At 42.9% G+C, this 18,794-nt stretch overlaps 1 protein-coding gene across 1 annotated transcript in view; it reads left to right on the forward strand.

The window, feature by feature from the left end:
- Window positions 1-1,412: 1,412 nt before the first annotated feature.
- Window positions 1,413-18,794, forward strand: part of asph (aspartate beta-hydroxylase) — a 31,258-nt gene continuing 13,876 nt past the window's right edge. The window contains exons 1-9 of the mRNA XM_079492136.1: window positions 1,413-1,693; window positions 2,863-3,024; window positions 4,745-4,789; window positions 5,583-5,651; window positions 12,181-12,222; window positions 13,044-13,547; window positions 15,871-15,951; window positions 17,574-17,645; window positions 18,483-18,565. Of these exons, the coding sequence (XP_079348262.1) occupies window positions 1,606-1,693; window positions 2,863-3,024; window positions 4,745-4,789; window positions 5,583-5,651; window positions 12,181-12,222; window positions 13,044-13,547; window positions 15,871-15,951; window positions 17,574-17,645; window positions 18,483-18,565 (1,146 nt within the window). The 5' untranslated portion in view covers window positions 1,413-1,605. The remainder of the gene's footprint in view (window positions 1,694-2,862; window positions 3,025-4,744; window positions 4,790-5,582; window positions 5,652-12,180; window positions 12,223-13,043; window positions 13,548-15,870; window positions 15,952-17,573; window positions 17,646-18,482; window positions 18,566-18,794) is intronic.

Consider the following 18,794-nt stretch of genomic DNA (forward strand, 5'->3'; position numbering starts at 1 on the left):
CCTGTGTCCTTGAATCTTATTTGCATGCAATTTGTAGTTCTGCCCTGTTTGAAATCAGTGCTTGTATATTGAGTGATTCTATAACTGAGTGTGGGCCTATGGGTGTAAAAATGAAAGTCCTTGGTGTCATTTCGACACAACCTCACATCTTCACGAGTCATGGGAGTCTCTCTTTACCTCTGTAAAATGTGCTTTAATCAATTATGTGGCTGTGACAGACGGAGGTACGGTGGGCATGAAATCCTTCACATGCTCTCTCTTTCTCTCTCTCTCTCTCTCTCCACTTTCCTGCTCTGTAGACTGTGTCACTAGGCTCAGTCCAGAGAGGACGTGTTGTGATGCCACAGGCTAAACGGGGGGGCCGTGAAAATGCCTGACATTGCTTTGATTTGCTGAGCAGTTGAATGGCAGCAGCCTATAAATGTCACTGGGCCGTGACAATGGATGTTTGTCTATCCATTAGAAAGGTCTATGTAAAGATGTTGACACCAAGGGGCCAAGGCAACTATTTTGAGTAATATTACTATTAATGTTGTGGCTACATGGAACCTTTATTCTGTAATGAGTTCTATGATGCCAACCTGCTGTTCACTCACTGTATGTTAAGTGAGCAGTGAAATTGCCCCCAAGACTCAAGAGTTGCCTGCATGTTTTAGACTTTTTGAGTGGTGCAACCACTCCCTTACGGAGCTATGTGTGGGGGTGGGTGGCTGGGTGCGTCTGAGCACGAAAACAACATGGTTGTTTTTCACCACCTGTGCGCAACCTAACACACGCACATATTAACTGTATATATATATGGTGATTTCGGTTGTGTGCCAGTACAGTACAGTGACAGTACAGTACAATAGAGGGTACAGTAGAGGGACCCCCACACGGTAACTCTGTCATTTCTCAACCGTTTCGGACGCGAGGTGGCTCGCCGGAATCGGGCCGGCACCCTGGGTGCGTTCCTGTGGGTCTGGAACCCCCACACGGAGTTGCACCACTCACTTCACACGAGTGATTTTCTTTTTCTTCCAAAGAGTCGATCAAAGACCAGCACAAGTACGTTGAAGCCCAGTGTGCAGTTAGTTGTGTAGACATTCAGCTTCATGGCACGTGCCTAACAACAACGCTGATTTGCTTGCCTGACGCCGCCGATTTGGCACTGTAGGGCAATGGCTTGCTGGCCGGCTTTGTGGGGGAAAAAAGAGGACATGTAATGGAGCTAAGCACAGTGTAGATGGGACAAAGGGGAATTGAACCTGCTGAGGCCATTGATATTGACATCTCTCTCTCTGTGTCAGGGCCAGCTGCTTGAACAGTTCTATAAATAGTTCATATTCAACATGCAGTGCCATATCGGGCTTACAAAGGGAGACCAAGAGAGGGAGAGAGAAAGAGAGAGACAAGGTGGGAAGTAGCAGACAGACAGAGAGAGGTTGTCTTGGCAGACGTACATATACAGGAGAGAGACCAGAGGGAGGGCCACAGGAAATAGAATTACGCCAAGCCAGGGGAACCACCAGGCTGGACTCTCCTCCATTGGCTGGTGCAGCCGGTGTCCTTGTGGGTCAGTTGGTAAGCCGCGGGCAGTGTGTTGGTGTTCACTCGTCGGCAGGGATGGGTGATCCAATGACACTGGTCGAATCCACCACCACCCAACCCGTCATAACGCAGATCCACTCGGTGATCGCAGCAGTAACCGAAGGTGAGAATGGCGGTTTGATCATCTTGGAGCTAGAACAGCGCAGGACAAGGACAAGAGGCCATCGTACCTGGCGTGGATCGGTAGCTCTGGGAGCCTGTGACCTTTCCAGCCTCCCTTGATCACAGTTTTTGTCGGGGTGGTAAAAACTAATTTGACTAAACTATAATGGCTCTGCTTTATGCTTTTGTTGTGTTTAGTGACACTGGCACATTGGACATATTTCAGTGAGCATAGTAGCAGTAATGTTGGGGCCTTGTTGTTCATCACATTAATATACATGGCTGTTGCTCAGCTCATGGTGTAACGGCTTCATGCATATGGCTGGAGGAGACTAACATCTAGAGACCGTAGCCTCACGGACCGGAATGTGGACGAAACCGCCTTCAGGGTTCGAGGCTGATTATTAGCCCCTGTAGACAGTATGTGGAACATGTACAATGGTGGTCATTGTTGTCGTCCGTAAATGCATTGTAATGTTATACATTGTAATACATTTGTATGTAAACGAACTTGTTACACTACTACAATGCTTAAAATGGAAGTCAACCTTTTACTTCTAAGAATAACCTGAGATGTTAGTATTTTTATTACTGCTGCTAATTCAACTTGGCGTGTGTGTATGCGTGTTATGGGCACCGCACGCCATACAATACTGACTGAGCATTTTGAGCTGTGAATTGTTGTGTGTGTATGTGTGTGCCTGAGCCGGTTTTGACCTCGCACCACACAGCGGACTTCTCCAACACCTGTTCATGCGGTCTCTGACACTATTTCTACCCACAATGCTTGTCAACGGCACCCAGAATAACTCCTCGCCCATCCATTGCTCTTGTTTAAGTCCTATATTCTCTATATTTCTCCTCCATTGCCTCTACCCATAGCCAAGTCAGATCTAATTACAATCTCCTGTCTATAGGAACAAAAGATGTACAGGAACAGTCTGAAGCAATGTAAATGGGCCACGAGTATATTTTCATCACTGTTTCTTCCTATTTTTTGCTATCATTCATTCTAGTATTACAAACTTGAATGAATTCAGGTTTGTCGTGCAACAGAACATAGGACTATCTTTTTCAAAGGACTGAACGAACGAGCAAAAAAAGGCAACCACCTAACAAACGGAACAGGATATTTTTTTAACACTGTTTCTTGTCTCTCTGTCTCTCCAGATGCCGCCAAGCCACTGATAACCAATAAAAATGGAAAGAAGTCAGAGGGTGGAGCTGGAGGAGGAAGCTTCTTCACCTGGTTCATGGTGCTGGCTCTGCTCGGAGTGTGGACGTCCGTAGCCGTGGTCTACTTTGACCTGGTGGACTACCAGGGGGTCCTTGGTGAGTACACCATGTTAGATATGTATTAATATTAGAGATGTACTGATATCATTTTTTACCCCCCTTTCTCGATACCAATTCCGATACTCGCAGCTTGCGTATCGGTCAATACCAACAGAGTACCGATCCGATACCAGTGTGTAATTTAAAAAGAATCTAGGACAAGTGGCTCTCAAAACAATGGACCCTTACAGGTCTGTAACTCACACTCTGAGTTATGGGGGTCCTTGAAATTAAGAAGTTTGAGAACCACTGATCTAGGAATAAATACATGTAGTGTAGTTAGTAAAATAATAGCAGCTTTTCCGATACTGGTATTGGTATCGGAACAACTGTAACCCCCTTGCCAGTCTGTGTGCATGTCCACACACACACCAGATAGGCGCGTGGACCGAGTTATCTGCAGCTGCACTGCATAACAGAAGGAGACGCACAGCTGTTTACATGGACAAAGACGGACGCATGCATTATGATGAATATGATGAATGGGGGGTAATGCTGCCCATCATAGAGCTGTGCTGGTAACCCAGAGAGCCACAATGTGAACTCGACAAACTATTAGCTATCGATACTATCGATATCGAACTATCGATACATCGATAGTTCAAGGTTCAACTTAATTTTTTCGAACACTACCAATTACAGTAAAGTAAAAGGCATGTGAAATTCACTGTGTGCTGAAAACCAACACGGCATCCACAGCACAGTCTCAAGAGTAAAGATGTTAATAAAGACGCTGTCAAATTAAATATGATCTGTGTATCTAAATTACCTAGAAGTGCAGAAAAGCTCAAGTGCAAACTGCATTGTTGTGTTGTGTGTGTGATATGAGACTATAACCTCACGATTCCATTTATTATTAATATTATCGTTGCAATAACGACATTGTGGTATTTGGTTAAAATATTGGCACACCGCCCTGCTGTCGGTGTGTCATCAAGTATTCATCTACCAACTATCCTACAAGAACAGACGCACAATCTGTCTTGGCTGATTTATTAGTCATCAGTTATTGCTGATTGACAACCAGTTTCACCACGCCAACACTTTTTAGCTGACAGACAAGTTATCAAAGTGAACATGGAGTCCTGTCAGACTGGCCTGGCAAGACTGGATGTTCCATTATTTTCTGCCTCATCGATGTGATTCCAGCTTCACTCTCTGGTGGTGCCTTGATAGCTATATTATTACTGAAATAAGCTGCTTTAGTAGTCGTGCCATTTGTGTTTCCATTTGAACCAAATCTATTGCTGGAAAGAAAATGGAATCAAAATGGCCACCGTGAAATGGCTGCAGATGCAAAGCTGTGTCATAGAAATGAGATGGAAACCTGCGGCATCTCTTCTTAAATCCACATATATCTACAAACACGTTGTTCTTCTTTAACAATGGATTATGTTGGAGCTAGATGCTTTGTGTCACTGTTTTCTGTTAAATTAGACTTTGTTTGCATTGTTTACGGCAACTTGGTCTCACTTCATTCTTCAATGTGCTACTGAAACGTTTTACCTACGTCAATGCGTAGTTCTTCTGTTGCATGTGAGTGTCATGCCTACTGTATTGTCACAATTAACGCCTCTATCAATTTGTTCAGAACGACGTTCTGTGTTTTCGTAATCTACTGTTTATCCTCTGAATTATCAATCTTTTGTTTCGTGTTTTCCTATTTGCTTCAATTCCAATATGTCTGTTTTGTTTTCTCTCTGAATGCTGCATGCAGACAAGGCTAAGGACTTACAAATTAACCTGTCCGAAGCTTTGCAAGGTAAAAAGGGCTCCTGTCTCAATGTCTCATGTCATGTCCACCGTCATCCTCATCCGTGGTCTAATTCCTCTACTCTAGCGTCAGTCGCCAAGCTGTAGCATGGATACAAATTAGATTGAATAGTTTCCAAATTAGATTTAAAAGTTTATTTTCAAGTCCGTCAAGTCCGACTTCCTCAATGAGTTCCGTAGTAGTAGTGTATATATGGAAACCGCCTTTGTAAAAATACTCCAGTTCAAATACATTTTGATTATACCATTAAAAGGCAAGTCTAAAATTAGTTCTAAGCTAATGTTAGACTTGCTAATAACAGTTGGTTATTTCACATGTAGACCTTCTATATCCTGCAGTATCCCGTAATAACACTACGCTGTACCCGACGGTGCCCAACAGTACAGTCATATAGTCATATATTTTACTCCCTAGATTGTAATTCCATCATATTGCCCTACATTAGAAATGTAGGGTATTATGTTAGAAGTTCAGTGAACTGAACTGGCATTTTCTAGCCCTTCAAAGTAGTTGCAGATTCGGTTATTGGGAAGGAATTTGACGAGTATAGTTTTGGGGAAACCTAAGCCAGACACGTTGAAACTTGATGTGGCATAAAGTGCCTGACAAAAAAATTGACGACTTAACACAACGGGTATCCCCTCCCAACTCATCCCATCCCATCCCATAGTTAAACCTGTCAAACGATGGACTTAAAGCATTAGTGGTAACTGTTAAAACTAATGTTAAATGTTTTACATGTTCCTGGTTATGCCCCCCCCTCCTGGCTACCCTGCTGTAGGTAAACTCGTGGCGTACGATACTGACGGCGATGGTGATTTTGATGTGGAGGATGCTAAGGTTCTCCTAGGCAAGTTTGATTCATCTGGAATTATAACAAATGTTTTGTTCTGACATCATCAGTGTCCTGCAGTAGAGGAGTTGACACAAAAAGACAACTTTTGAACTTTTTTGTGCTCTACCACAAAACATATTTTACAGATGAGAAGCTGCATATTTGCAGATAAATGACAAAATCTGAAATGAGTGGTTTCTGCAGGCCGCTGATGCAGTGTGTGCATAATGTGTGTCAAAGAAAATGTTTGATTTGGGGTTTCTCTTGCATGACTTACTCTTGTGTTGTTGTTGTTGTTGACTTGAGGTGGTTTGATTCCAATATAACTTATTGCTGAATGACAAAACTAATTCGAGTAGAGTTCTCCAAAAACGAGCAAGACAAACGGACCCCTTTGTTATAGGCCAAGACAGCCTGGGACAAACTGCTGCAATAGTAACAAGAAAATGATGTGCCTTGATCCCAGATTGAAGAACAAACTAGCTCTCAGGTTTGGGGGTTGTAATTAAACACAAATTCAAAAGTTGACATATCCATATAGCCTTGGTAAGTTTAAAACATGGGTTTTGGAATAGATTTCACCCCAAACCTGCTGACTGAACACACCAGTCATACGGATTACTAAGTGTTTATTCTGTTATGTTAATTGTTAATCATTTAATTCTGTGATCCGTGGTTGCCATTTTCAAGTGGTAGAGTTTTTTGGGGGGGCACCTCTGCTCTGTGTGATGCTCAAAGACGGTGTTCATGACAACTGTGAACTTTCCAGCCCGCGGAGAAGGCAGTGGTGCGTGCGTGCGTGTGTGTGTGTGTGTGTGTGTGTGGTTATAAACGGGGGGTATATTACATGAGCCCTTACTAACACTAAACGGCAAAGAATTCAACGTTTTGTCACACTCCGTGCTCTCTCTGTGCCACACAAAGGTGTTTTTGAGTGGTGCAACCACTCCAAGGAACAGCAATGTCCGTGTTCACCTATGTGTTCACCCACCCACCTATGTGACTGTCACTATGAGCACGAGTACCAATGACTACCAAAAGTGGCGCTGTTGTGCCAGAAACGGAGAGATAGTGCTGCACTGCTGCCTGCTAATGAGAGACAGAGAGAGAGGGGGGAGGGGGCGGAGTTGCACCACTCAGTTCACACAGGTGTGATTTTTTTTTCAGTACTACCCATCTATTTATTTCTTCTATCTGTCTCTCTCTCACGCTTTCAATCGAGCTACAACGTTATGCCAATTGGCAAGAGAGCCCATCACTGCTGCTTCAGCTCCACCTTAGCTCAACGCTGCATGATCCCATTTTGGCTTCATACACCGTAGTGTGCTTTCTCACTCTTTTCTTTTTAAATCCTCCTTATATTCTCCTTCATATAGAGGTTTACTCTCGTCTAATGTAGACATTAGCTCTAATGCCTCAAACTGGAGGCTCTACAGAACTTAATGGTCCGCTGCATGCTGCTGTCTGTCGAGGCTGCTAGACGCTGCAAAGTGCCTTTTTAGACTTCTATTTAACTCTCTTCACCTTCTGCTCTTTCTCTGGCTCTCTAAAAAATATATATCTTGATCTACGCCCCCCCCTCATTGTCTCTCTGCCTAACTATAATTCTAACTGTCTGGTATAGAGCTTTACTGGTTCCCTTACTGCCTAACCTTAGCTTAAAACTTCTCCATCTTTTCCTCTCGTTTCTTTTTCTCCCCCTCTACTCTTGCATCATTTCCCCCCCCTCATCCTTTCATCACTTCTCTTCCTGTTGATCCTCCCTTCAAGTCATTTGCTGCCCCTTTGTCTGTCTCCTTCACCCTTTCTTCCTACCTTTCTTCCCATTTTCTCTCTCTCTCTGCCACGCATATTCCTCCCTCTTCTTTCCCCCCCCAATCCATCCGTACGTACGTCTGTCCGTCCATCCATCCATCCATCCATCCATCCATCCCTCCCTCTCGTCTGCGTAGGCCTGACCAGTGAAGTTGGTGGTCAGGGAGAATCCGAGATTCTGGATTGGTTAGCGGAAGTGGAGGAGGGCGGCTCTGATTGGCTAAACGGCTTCTTCACTTTCCTGTATGGTCTGATAAACCCCCTCGATCCCCCGGAGGAGGAGCACAGTTCCACAGGAGCCATGGAGGAGCTGGATGAGGAGGAGGATGATGATGATGAGGAAGTAGTCAGGAGAGCTCGGAACGTTGATCAGGGCCAGAAGATTGTCATAGTGGGACTACATAACCAGTAGCCACAGGCCAGCTAGCTCCAACCATACACCACAGCCCAATAAACCTATCCACACGGCAGCCATTTTGCTTTTACTTCATACCCCCTGAGTATGAGGTAAGGGCAAAATGGCCGCCGTGTGATGAATATGGTCACCCCCCGCCCCCTCCCCCTATACTATCCCAGTAATTTTATAAATGTCTCACAACGAAGACGGATTGAGCCTGATATCTCATAGATGGCACAGAGTGTTGGAAGCTACCAATTAGCCTATACTACATTACCGGCACTTAGGAAGACTTTGACAAGGCTTTTGACAGACATGAACTAGCCTGTAGCTTGGATACCGGTTTCTCTGGAATTGTTTGAGGACTAATGCAATTTCTGTATGCATGGTTATCCACCATTGGAGTTCAACCATGTGTTTGGGGGGGGAAACACTGCTCCGTTAAGAAGCCCAAGGCTAAATTAATTTCTCTGAGTACAGATGGACAAAACTCGCTTCTCTCCAGTTGCAGAGATGTGCCAAAATGACACGGGAGAACTGCAACTGGAATGGTTGCTAAACTTTACTGAGATGAGGATGTTCCGCCCTTAAAAAACAATCATGTGAATTTCTCTGATTCTCTTTTCTAGAATTGTATTTATAGACTGTTTCTGCAATGAACTGTCAGCAGCCGCCAACACAGCAATATGAGCTGACTATTTTATGCGAAGACTATTTGCACTTGGACAACTGTTTGGTTGTCCCTTCCTCCTTGAGTTCCTATCCACTTTTACTGATGCATGCCATGAAAACATAACCTTGATCTTAACACTGTAAGGTGAAGTATTGGCATGTGTTTGTACTTTTGTAAAGACTTTGCCGGTGACTTTCTTGAAGTCTTAGTAGGCATCGATCAATATATGGTTTCACAACGTTTTTGTTTGAGTAATACTTGGTTATTTACATAGATTAGCCCATTGGTGTCATACAGACGCTTGTTTTACAGGTGTTAAGTTTAATTCCGTTTCTATCCTGTCTGTAGTTCTTCGCCATTCCTTTTTCTGCTTTCTTTGTCAAGTATATGTCCCATTTCATCATAGCCTCTTCACCATTATCATCAATCCCCCCCCCCAAAAAAACTCAATAAAAAGCCTACATTTTTAAAGAGAAGTCTTATCAACCCTTTATCCATAACTGGCTAAGTTGAGGTCTCTATAATTATATTCCTTTCTAAGACTACATTTTCCAACACTATGTGGTTGTGTAGAGGTGTGTTGGGGATCAAGATGGCCTGGTGGTTAAAGAAGCCATTTTGTGGCAGTACACTGTCTGCCACAGAGTTGATCCCAGCAACCATTCTTAGGAGTAACTATGAGTGACATTGGAAGTGTCGCCTCCTCCATGGGGCCCTGTGCTGTAGAATGTAGGGCGTAGTTGATCACCGAAATTCCAGTTAGTATAGGTTTGTGACTCAAAGGTCAGAGAAGCCAGAGGCAAGGGAATTGGATTTTTAGACATTTTCATGACCCAAAGGCCACAGACGCTAGATGGGGAGGGCAGTGGATTTTTAGGACTTTTCATGACCCAAAGGCCAGAGAAACGAGAGCTGAGGGCAGTGGATTTTAGGATTTCCAATTTGAAGGAATTGGAACGTGGAAGTGCATGCTACACTGAACCTGATGTACTGGTTTCTATAGGGGTGTAGCAAAAAAAAAGAAAAAAAACATACATTCATTCATTTTTTCTCAACTTTCAACCTTACAACCCTATTTTGGGCATGCCATTATAAACCAATTATAATACTGTCTTAAAAAAAAAATAGCAAGCAACACTCACACAAGCTTGTGGATGGACTATTTTTGTTGCTGAAGATGCATTATAGAGGACTGAAATGACCAAACATTGCGTAGCTGGTTCTTGTTCTTCAAGTTTTGGCAGAGCATTTTTTTGTAGCCGTGGTGTACACAAAAACAAAACTCCTTAACCTCCGAGAGGCGCCCGTTTCTCTGCTCTTGCACCGATAGTGGCAGAATGTTCTTCTTGTCTTAGTGTGGACCTGATGCAAATTTCTATTTCTGAATAGATTTGCTGTTGGAACACAATTATGTAAACTACATCCTGAACAGACTGGTTTGTTTGAAGCACGTCTGTAATCTACTGATTTGTATGCTAATGGTCTCCTTACCGCCGTCAAAGGCACAGTCACGTATCAGCTCTAAATGGTTTCTGCCACACTTGTGCCACCAGGTGGTTATTGGCATTGTAAAGCCCATTCATTAAGAATGAAGATTAATATGTCACACCTACACTTTAAACCATAAGTCAAAAATGTGACGTTGTAGAATTAAGTCGGACTCTGCACTGACCTCACACTACTCTCTTAGAACTCTTAGTAGAAGTGTTACTTCCTTGGAGCCTTTATTTGCAAGTGAGATGGGCATGGTTGCAAGATGTTTTTTAATTGAATTGACACATTTGAAGTACCAAGGAAGGAGAGTGGCATCACTAATATGGATTGGACTTTGCATTGATGAGCACATGGTCCTGCATGCCATGCCCATTCCTTATCGTTTAATTTGGCTGGAGATGCAGATAATTTTTTTTTCATCATATCTGTCATATAGTTTATAACCTGCAACAACAAAGACAAATCCTGGGTACAACTACAGTCAGTATTTCGCAGCGCAGAGATGCCGGCAGGTGCTGGTGGAAGGCAGAGCAGATAATACCCATATAATACCCATTAACTTCCTCCAGACTCACAGAGTCTAGTCAGTCTGGGCTGGGGATTTAAACTTGTGATACTGTGTCAGTCACAAGCCTGCAAATCTTTCCAGCTGAAGTTTTTCACACATTTTTTTTTTGTCCGCTTTGTGGGTTTTCTGGCTTTAGTCACAGGGTGTTGTTGTTGAGACGGCGAAAAGTTGAAGATAGTAAAGTGTAAGAAGATGTTTTTTCCATTGTTGATAGGAGCTCAGACATAGCTTAGCCCTTATGAATTATAAATAAAGAATACTGTTTGTTTTCAGTAAATAATGTATACGTTGGAAATGTATATAGAAGTGCAGAAGTGACTATTTTTATGCATTTATGTATGTCCTTGAGTCAACTTTAGGCCTCGTGATGCTAAAACTCTTGATTGAAACCAATGGGAAATCGGGAATGAAATTGCTTGGGTCACGGAGCCCCACCTCAGCTGTTATGTTGCCGAGAAACATTATTCCAGATGTAGTTTGTGTTGGTCTGTCCAGAGCCATCAGTCTCTGGTTCAGGAGAGGAGGTACTGTGTATCTGACTGGCATCAGAGCAGCATCTGTACCAGGCCTCTGTAGGCGCGTTAGATTGTAGTCTGTGAGCTACGAATTGATTTACTTTCTGCCATTTTGTGTACTTGAATGAGTACATGACGATAATGGGGAAAGCAAGACTAGCCATCTTCGTCTGTGTGACGTTTAGGAGACCAGAAGCACGCAATGTTCACAGACATTGCCTTGAACTCACCACGTAGGATGGTGAGTTCAATGCCATGCAGGACCCACGTGCTCATCAATGCAAAGTCCAATCCATATTAGTGATGTTAATGTCACTCTCCTTGGTACTCATTCAAATGTGCGTCAATTCAATTAAAAAACGTCTTGCAACCATGCCCATCTCACTTGCAAATAAAGGCTCCAAGGAACTTAAGGAAGTAACATTTCTGCGGTATGGGGAGAGGCAACCACGGCCACTTGTACTTATTTGTACCTAGTGGCGAGGCGCGGGATGGCGTGTCATGGTAAATTATGGATATTTGAATTAATTCGGCGTAAAGCTCGGAAAGACCCAACATGGCTGCTGCAAGTATACGGATAAGACTCAAGAGAGCTGAGAGATATGTAAAGAAAAGCCAGAAAAGTCATCATGTTTGACACTTCTCTGTTGGAGTGTAGACACACCATTACAGGTGGCTTCACATTCTGATGGCTTGAAGAGAGCTTTAGCTAAAAAAAACGTTTTATTTTGTTAACACGGATACATTTAAAGCCAGATTTGCATACATTTTTTCCAAGCAACTTCGCTTAGAGCCATCTTCCAAGGCTCCTTTTTGTTGGGGCTGGTTTGCCCAACTACCTACTATCTGGGGTGGTGGGGGGCTTTGCGTGTGTGTGTGTGTGTGTGTGTGTGTGTGTGTGTGTGTGTGTGTGTGTGTGTGTGTGTGTGTGTGTGTGTGTGTGTGTGTGTGTGTGTGTGTGTGTGTGTGTGTGTGTGTATTGTACAAATTCTAATTGGGAAGTGCAGTGCATGGCAATTCCATCCAAGCCGGTCCACAGTTCCAGTGAGGTTCACCATTGTCCTGTTTCTGTGTAACATTAGATGAGAAACCACAAGATGAGGCCCCGAGTGGAGCTAAGAAAGGTACCAGTACGATGCATGGAGCTGTGTGCTGTTACAGTAGTGACATAACAGTCATGATGGTGCTGTTACAGTAGTGACATAACAGTCATGATGGTGCTGTTACAGTAGTGACATAACACTTTATGACAACACGTTAGTCATGACATTTCAGCTACCTGGTTGAGTGTTAAGACTTGTTTAGTAAACCATATGTATACATCCCATTCTAAACTAAACATATTAGTGGTCTTGGTAACGCATCTGAGTGGACTGCTGTTTTTAACATTTTACAGTATATGGCTCAACTAATGAGAGTCAACATTAACTTGTTGAATGATGTTGAGAAAATGTCTGGCGAGCCTTTAATGTAGGAGATGAATCGCTGGTGACTTTAACCCTGCCGTAACTATATTGGGGAAGCATTTTCAAAAGTTTTTTTTTGAAAATGTATATAATGTGTCTTACGTGGTTAATATGGTACTAATGGACTTTGCTGTGTGGCAGCAATTGATTCAACTTGGCTAATGGCATGACTACAAACTGATCCGGGGCCTGAAACTAGTCTGGATTTTCTTTTTTGTAGCCTGCTCTCATTGCTCTAATGCTCTTCAGAGCCTATAGCGTAGCATGGCCTTCCTCCCATTGACACTGAACCTGCCTCAACAGCCAGCAGGGCTTTAACAGGGCTCCCAAATCTTGAAATACCAGTACTAAGCTTTGCCCTTCCCTGCCGTGGATGACTAGCGAAGAACAATAACAGCCTGGCCTGCTTCCCATAACTAGATGTACGACTTGTAAACCCGTCTAAAACCACCGCTGTTGTCCCTATACGTCCACCTCAGAGAACACTCTGACCAGGGACACGGGTGTGAAGCTCAGAGAGGCCCTGAGGCAGCAGCTAGTTGTCATCCACGAACGCGTGGAGGCCAAGAAACTCGCCAAGATGGCCCTGGCCGAGGTCAGGAAGATCCTCGCCAAGGAGGACGCGCAGATGGTGCTGGGGCTGAGGAGGGAGGAGATAGCGGCCAAGGCCAAGGAGCGAGTAGCCGCCCGGTTGCAGGAAGAGGAGGAGAAAATGGTGAGGGAGGAGATGGAGAAAGCTCTGGTGAAAGCCAGGGAGGAGGAGTTGGAGAAATCTCTGGTGAAAGCCAGGGCCATGGAGGAAGAGGAGAAGAAGAAGAAGGGGGAGGAGGAGGAGAAGGGGGAGGAGGAGGAGGGAGGGAAGAAATCAAAGAAGGGCGGGGAGGAGAAGGAGGAGAAGAAGGGGGAGGGGAAGAAAGCCGAGAAGGAGGACCGGAGTAAAGGGAAAGACCCTGACAAAGAGAAAACAAAAAAGGCCAAAGGGGGCAAGAAATGAAGTTGCAGAGAGTTTGATCTGTAGTTTATATAATGACTCCTCACACAGGAAGTCACATTTCCCCAGTGCACTGAAACCTCTTCAGTGTTAATTTGAGTCCGTGTCAAAATAGACCTGTAATGGTACATTTTTACACTGGCGTGGTGCGTGTGTGGAGCCCAGCCAAGGGGAACCACCACCCATGGCTAATATGAGGTGGAAAAACTTAAAACATGTGTATAAAGCCCAAAATGTTTTAGCCAATCCTCGCCCGTCAGATATAAACATACTATTTTTCCTCTCAAATAAGCAACATGAGTTGGGGAAAGAAGGCAGCCGAGGGGAGGATGAGAGGAGAAGGGATTGGAACAGAGGGAGGCGGCTATATAGGAATGAACCAGGAGACGGAAGGAATGAATACAGTTTAGCGTTCATGTCCACATGATGTGACGAGTTGGTTGCTTTTGAAACTTTGTCAGACGTGGTTCATGGTTGAAATTTTGCCTGCACTGTAAATGCATTTTCTTCATTGTCAATAAAGTGATTGGTTTTCCAGTTTTTTGTTGTGTGTGTAAGTTGGATAATGTACATTGACTGGGTCCATCAGGTTGTGAAGTTGAAAGCGATGGGAATTGCGTTGCGTGTGATTGAATGTGTGTTGGTGCGAGCGAAAGGAGCGTGCAAACAGCCATGTTTGATTAATTAAACACGGTATGACTTTCAATAGATGGATCTTGGGGAAATTAATGGGAAGGAAAAACGGGCACCTTTTTAACATTTCTACACTTGTACAGGCTGTAATTGATCTCTTTTCCACTTTGGACTTCTTCTATCTTCACTGACCTCTGTCCAGCAGACCTTGTCATTGGCCCTTAGGGCTCCAAACCAAGTTGAACAAAGGTCGCATTTACACAGGAGGAGCATAAAATCGGTTTCTAACCCTATGTGAGCCAGATCAGAACATGTAATTGCTTAAACATGGACATGCCATCAGATCCGACTAAAAAGAAAGAAAAAGGGTTCAGGCAAATCGTTCTAAATGTTCCATTTGTTAATTCAGTCAGACCATAGCCAATCAAACCACAACCGCAGGTGTGCAACCTCCAAGAGTCAACAGCAACAAAAAACCCATGTCCTTTTCACCTAAAGAGAATATAGAAATGCCTTTATTTTTATCGTGAATCATATATTGTTATGAGTGTCTTAAATATGATCAAAATGAAACCTTTTGATGTTTTACTCATGTGCAGATGTGCCGTTTTGAGAACTTGTTTGAGAACTTCACATGTCTTGCCATTGGCAATTCAATAGATTGGATGTCACTGCATTGACATAAACGGAACAATTCAATAGATTGGATGTCACTGCATTGACCTAAACGGAACAATTCAATAGATTGGATGTCACTGCATTGACATAAACGGAACAATTCAATAGATTGGATGTCACTGCATTGACCTAAACGGAACAATTCAATAGATTGGATGTCACTGCATTGACATAAACGGAACAATTCAATAGATTGGATGTCACTGCATTGACATAAACGGAACAATTCAATAGATTGGATGTCACTGCATTGACATAAACGGAACAATTCAATAGATTGGATGTCACTGCATTGACAGAAACGGAACAATTCAATAGATTGAATGTCACTGCATTGACAAAATCGTGTTATAAAAGGTGTGCTTTGTTCATTCTATTCAGATTGCCCTGAAGTGATAAGAGTTAATCTGCTGGACACTTCTTTTCAGTAGCAAAGCAGTAGAATTAGCATTAGGCTAATCAGTGAATGAACCCATTTTGACCTGAGATCAGATTCTAAAAATGTCTTCTACATCCTGACCGTTTTCTGAAAAAGCTGTTTCTATGTCAGTGGTTCTTTGATTTTTCAAAAATAGCAGACCTACAAGCTCGTAGCGTGTCACTCGGTGGCGCGCTATGAGCTTGTAGATCTGCTATTTTTCAATAGCTAAAGCATAACATAATGCTAACACCAAAAGGGGTTCCCGCCCAAAATGGGTTAAACCTGCAGGGAAAACATGCATTTTCAGAAAAAAAATCTTCAGGGAAAGATCAGGAAAGTGTGAAGAGTTGGAAATGGCACATCCGTACTGTACAGTCACACACTCTCTGTACTAGTAGTAGCTGTTGATGTTGCGTCAGTGTTACATGTGTAATGTGTACAGTGTTTTCGTGTATCATCATCATCATCAGCCACATAATACCTTGGTGCCACCATGCCTTGTTGGTCACCAAGGCGGCATGGTGGATTCCGCTCACTGTTTCGTTGTCATGCCAACAAGCCTATGCATCGTCCCATCATATAGGACTCAAAGAGAAGGCCGTCGTTGTCGTGCCACCTCCCATGCCAGAGAGCGCCCTCCCCGTGGAAGCACCTGCATTTGAAGGTACGACACTCATTCATGCAGATGGACATGTACGTACGTGCGTGCACCAGTGTTGATTTCGTCGACTAATACTATGACAAACACAAAAGTTTGTCCAGACCACTGCCTTTTTTTCACAGACAAAAACTAAATCGAAACTAAATGAAAACTAGGATGACTAAATATATTGACAATTTCGTCAACAAATAAAAACTACACTAAAATGTTAGCAAGTGACTAGTGGACAAGAGATCCAGTATAAGTCATTTTTACACTTGCGTTGCATGCTGAAAATGGCAGATCTACAAGCTCACAACGCATCGCAGCGCGTTGAGCTTGTAGATCGGCTATTTTCAGCGTTAACACATTTCAGGTGACTAAAATGTCACTAGTAAAACTAAATAAACTATTCAAGAGCCTTTGACTAAAAATCTAAATTTGCTGTCAAAATCAACACTGACATGCACAAGTTAAAATAAAGTTGTACATCCACACGTGATGTACAAATGGGTCAATACAGATTATATATTCATGACATGCAAGCGTGTATGGGCACATACAGATCTATACATGCATAAAGATGGGTCCCATACAGATATACTGTTACTGTATATGCAATTATGCATATATGTCCACAGTCCTGAGGCAATAAAAGACCCCGGGGCCTAAACACAGCGTGAACCTGTTGGCTCCGTATCAAACACCTCCGCCTCATTTTGGCTGGCAAAACATTTCCGCAGTAGTGTATAATGACTTTTGAAGATAATGGTTCAGATGTTTTGTGACTGAAAAAGTAACTTATTTTTATCATAAAAAAATATATACCGTGTATATACACACACACACACTCTCACACACACACACACACACCCTATTGGTCTGAATATAAGACGTTTTTTTTGTTTTGTTTTTTCAAATGGAAATATTGTGGTTGTATTATAATTGGGGACTAGACTATTTGACATTCAATGTTATTTTTCCACAAATGAGTCTTGAAAAATGGGGGTCGTCTTATAATCAGAGCCGTCTTATATTCGGTCAATGAAAAAACCCTCTAAGAATGGACACAAGACATTATACATAAGTGTGTGCCCGCATATGGTCACTTAGTGGGGCTAGGCCTGTTATCCATTCTACAGTGCAGCTATCTGGTGTCCTTAGTTAAATATTACATGCAGAGTACATTTTGTGATTGATATTTCAGCAAAAATATAGCGGTTATAACACTCCACTAATGGAAAAGCAAAGGACTGCAGTTTTATACTAGAACAAATTCCACTAAATCTCAGTCATTATTATTATTTTTTGATATTTCTGGGGCTTTTTTTGCTTTTATTGATATATTTACAGTAGGTAGACACAGCAAAGTTTGTCGGGACTCGAACCCGAAACACACAGTCTTGCTGGATTACCAGCCAAGGTGCCTGTACCGCTAAGCCGGCCCAGGCCAAAATCTCACAACTTTAAATGAACACAGAGAGACACAACACCAACCCCCAAAACAGACACCTCTTCTAGTACACAACATGCACAGTATCCTTTTGTTTGATCACATTCCAGAGGTAACAGTGTCAGTATATTATTGCCACTACTATGATATGAAATCATTGGCTTCCTCTCTGTCTCGTCCTCACCTTCTCTAGAACCGGAGCCAGAGCTTGAGGAAGTGATTGAAGTTGCTTTCGAAGAGGAGGAGGAGATTGCACCACCGCCAGGTAGGGGTGTGTGTCTGTGTGCGTGTATGTGCAAATATGAAACAAAATGGTGTGAATCCTGTAATGCCAACAGATGGATATTGTTCCATCTGCCCTAAGTCCTGTCCAGTTCAAAATAATCTAATATATGAATAAAGTAGTGTGAAATCACTATTTCCTGAAAACTAAATAACCGGCAATAATGTTTTACAGCACTGGTTCTCAAACTGGTGACCTGCATGGGTCCCTTTTTTTTTACATTTACAGGACAATGATATGTAAATAACTAACAATTTTATCATTATTGTTCTCTTATGGGGGTCCCTGTCACAAAATCCTTTCAAATGGGCGTCCATTGCCATTTCATTCATAGATGCTGTAGGTGCCTTGTTTTGTCCCTTACATCATGCATGGGCAACTGGGGGCCACGTGCAGCCCTCACCTTCACTTAATGTGGCCCTCAGGTTAATATCGGAATACTGATATAGTATTGATTTCAGCTGTTACAATTCCAAACATGACCCGCTTTAATTACTTCAGTCTATTAAAAATGTATTGTCTTTTTTTGTGTCCAATGTATTTGCATTTAAGTTCATAAAGTTAACATAAGTATAACTAAATGCATTTGAAATAAAATACTTTTCTGGATTACAATGAAAAAAATGGCAAAAAATAATATATAATTCACGATTTCAATAAAAATATAGCAAAAATGTGGAAATATAGTGGCCCTCTCAATCTTCAAAGTTGCCCACCCCTGCCTTACATACGTACCTCTGTCTCTCAACCCTCCTCGCTCACATCTCTCCCCCCCCCCCCCCACTCACAGTTCACTGATGTTCTCTGTCTCTCTCCTAGAACCTGAGCTTGAGGATATCTTTGAGGCGGAACCCGAACCCGAGCCTGAGGCCGAGCTAGAACCTGAACCAGAGCCTGAGGAGGTCAGTAGAGACGAGCAGGGCTGGGTTCCGTTTTCTGCATGAGGCCCGTGCCCAGTCGCAGCATGGAGGGAATGTTGTAGAATGAATGAAATCAATCAATCAATCAATCAATCAGGGTTCTGTTTCTGCATGAGGCCTGTCCTGACTCCCCACAGTCGCAGCATGGCATGTTGTAGAATGAATGGAATCAATCAATCAATCAATGAAAATCATCATCATCTCTTATGTA

The sequence above is a fragment of the Electrona antarctica genome, assembly GCF_951216825.1.
Source record: "Electrona antarctica genome assembly, chromosome: 1".
Taxonomy (NCBI): domain Eukaryota; kingdom Metazoa; phylum Chordata; class Actinopteri; order Myctophiformes; family Myctophidae; genus Electrona; species Electrona antarctica.